Genomic DNA, 2,437 nt, shown 5'->3' with positions numbered 1-2,437 from the left:
TGTTCTTTGAAACATGCTTATAAATAACTACTTGTGTTATTATTATTATTTTTAATGTTAATTTGTTATTCAGTTGAATTTCATTTAATGAAGACCTGAAATGACGTCCCTAAAAAAAAAACAACAACATATTTTTGTTCTAACAAGTAATTTGATTGGATGGGCCATGGTAGAAAGTAGCCACGCCCCTGGTCCTGACCCTAACACCCCAGGAAGTGCTCTACATAAAGTTTCATTTGAACAATTGTTGAGTTTGTGTGACGTCACGAATAAGTGAATTCACACAACAACCTGCTGTTAAAATATCCTTTCATCATTATTAGAGTAGGAGGTTACCTCTGCCAGCAGTAGGTCAGCCTGCTGTCAACAAGGTGGCGTTCCATGCCCCGCCCCCTTATCTACGTCACTACCTGCGCTCCGCAGCTAGTCTTCTGCACGTCTAGAATATTGGCTTCTGGCGCTGATAAACTGAGTCCAGCCGGAGATGGGAAACTTCCAGCTGGTGGTAAGCCTCACTTCCTCTTTTCTCAGACTGGTTCGTCTAAATCATCTGACCTGAGAACGGTTCTGGAGCCACCTCCCAGTTTCTGTTTGTTTAGAAGCTCCATGCGGTGCACCAGATGTTCATCTAGGCTCTGGGTCTGTCTGCACTCTCGAATCCAGGTGCCAGATTCCAAGTTGTGCTTGAAAAGTATCACTGAGTTAATTCATCCTGTCACTCATTAACGCCTTCGCACTTATTTCTGTAAAAGAGCCCAGAGTTCCACCTGGGCAGGTGGACTGATCTAAGCCTTCAGAAGGGTTAGGCATTCTTTCTGTGATTAATTTTAGCGGCCGGGAAGTGGACCTGTAGAGTCAGGTCTCAGAGGGGTTTCAGCAGTTTTTCCTTGAATTCTTGTGAGTAAACCGGTGATGTCACGTGTACATATGATACAAGGATGTGCTCTCTCTCTCTCTCTCTCTCTCTCTCTCTCTCTCTCTCTCTCTCTCTCTCTCTCTCTCTCTCTCTCGCGTGCGCGTGTGTGTGTGCGTGTAGGGTACGAATGAGACTAGGATAAAAGGGGTGCACAGGAATTCTGTAGTATCACCTTATTTGGTCATTTCCGCCTCCTGGCCGGCTCTGACAGATTAAGCGCATGTACTGGAATGACTTTGCATGTTGCTCATCATGTTGCTTCATGTTTGCTGTCTAAACATCTCAGTTTTGCTCAGTGTGAGTGTGTGTGTGTGTGGGGGGGGGGGGGGGGGGGGAATTATTGATTTATTATTTATTTATTTATACTTTTGTGGGGCGCAAATTTAACAGGTGTTGTGCTAAAAAGCCCATGCCACCCGAGATTTGCATGACCTGTCATGGGAGAGTGCATACGAACATCGGGCTTTTTAAATACATTTGTACTATTACTGGGTTTTACTCACATGACTCTGCAGTTGCGCGAAACTCAAGTAGAGGTCAGGAAGTGTTTTTCTTCACAAGAAAGCAGCATGATGATGGATGAAAGCAATTTTACTAATGAGCTGGCTCAGACGTGATATTGGGGAGAAAAAAAATCATCTTCTTTCAGGTTATGACCCGTCTAGTTTAAAAGTTGGACTTTTCACACACTGTGGAGGATTTACGCAGCGCTGACGCGTTATGCGTTACGTATTGTAACCCCAGGTTTTAGAAGTATAGCATAGTCCTTTAAAGCAGCTTTCCAGAGTTTCCACTTTCAGAAATCATGTATGATTTGTCAGAAATCTGTAAAAGTGATTATCTTATCATGTAATATGTCTTTTTATTTATTTATTTATTTTTGCTAAGTACACCCCTGCCCCGCAGAGCTCAATGCAATAGGAAACTGAGCGCCGACCAGAACTATCCAATAGCGTTAGACTAACTGGTCACATGCTTCAAATGTAAGGAATATCTCAGCTGATGCAGAGTTGATGAACTTTTCATGGACAAGAATGTCTAACATATAAATGTATGAAAACACAACATGACATGAGAATAATACTCGTAAAACAACGTGTTTTAGCTGTTTGTCGGCTACAGAAGCACATTTATAAACAGAAACGTGAAGTCGCCATCTTAACAAAACAGAGTGAGTGTGATATGCTTGTCAGCCACTAGATGGCGCCATCGGATAAGAGAAATACTCCGGAAAGAAGCTTTTAGCCACCGCCTATTGGATTAATCTTCATCCTTTATCCAATCATTGAAGAGCTTATTGTGTACACCCACCTCCTAGGAGGGTCCTGGCCCTGTAAAAGGGTACAGAGAGTATTTCTCCATAGTCTCATGGCCCATTCCCATCTGTACCGGGTCGGCCCGGGCAGGGTAGCCCCAGTCGGCCCCAGCCTGGCCCGGTTGATTCCACACATCCTTGTCTTAAGCCCATGTGGGCTGATTCTACCCACCAATCAGAGGCTTGCTCTAATGGAAGGTGTGAAT

General features: G+C 43.8%; 1 protein-coding gene across 1 annotated transcript in view; it reads left to right on the top strand.

Moving 5' to 3' along the window:
* The first annotated feature begins 400 nt into the window (after positions 1-400).
* LOC107374098 (tumor necrosis factor receptor superfamily member 26) overlaps positions 401-2,437 on the top strand; it is a 64,721-nt gene continuing 62,684 nt past the window's right edge. The window contains exon 1 of the mRNA XM_054738493.2: positions 401-505. Coding sequence (XP_054594468.1) covers positions 485-505 — 21 coding nt within the window. The 5' untranslated portion in view covers positions 401-484. The remainder of the gene's footprint in view (positions 506-2,437) is intronic.

The sequence above is a fragment of the Nothobranchius furzeri genome, chromosome 17 (genome assembly GCF_043380555.1).
Source record: "Nothobranchius furzeri strain GRZ-AD chromosome 17, NfurGRZ-RIMD1, whole genome shotgun sequence".
Lineage (NCBI taxonomy): Eukaryota > Metazoa > Chordata > Actinopteri > Cyprinodontiformes > Nothobranchiidae > Nothobranchius > Nothobranchius furzeri.
The sequence above is the reverse complement of the archived record's forward strand: the minus strand, read 5'-3'. Positions and strand labels throughout refer to the sequence as shown.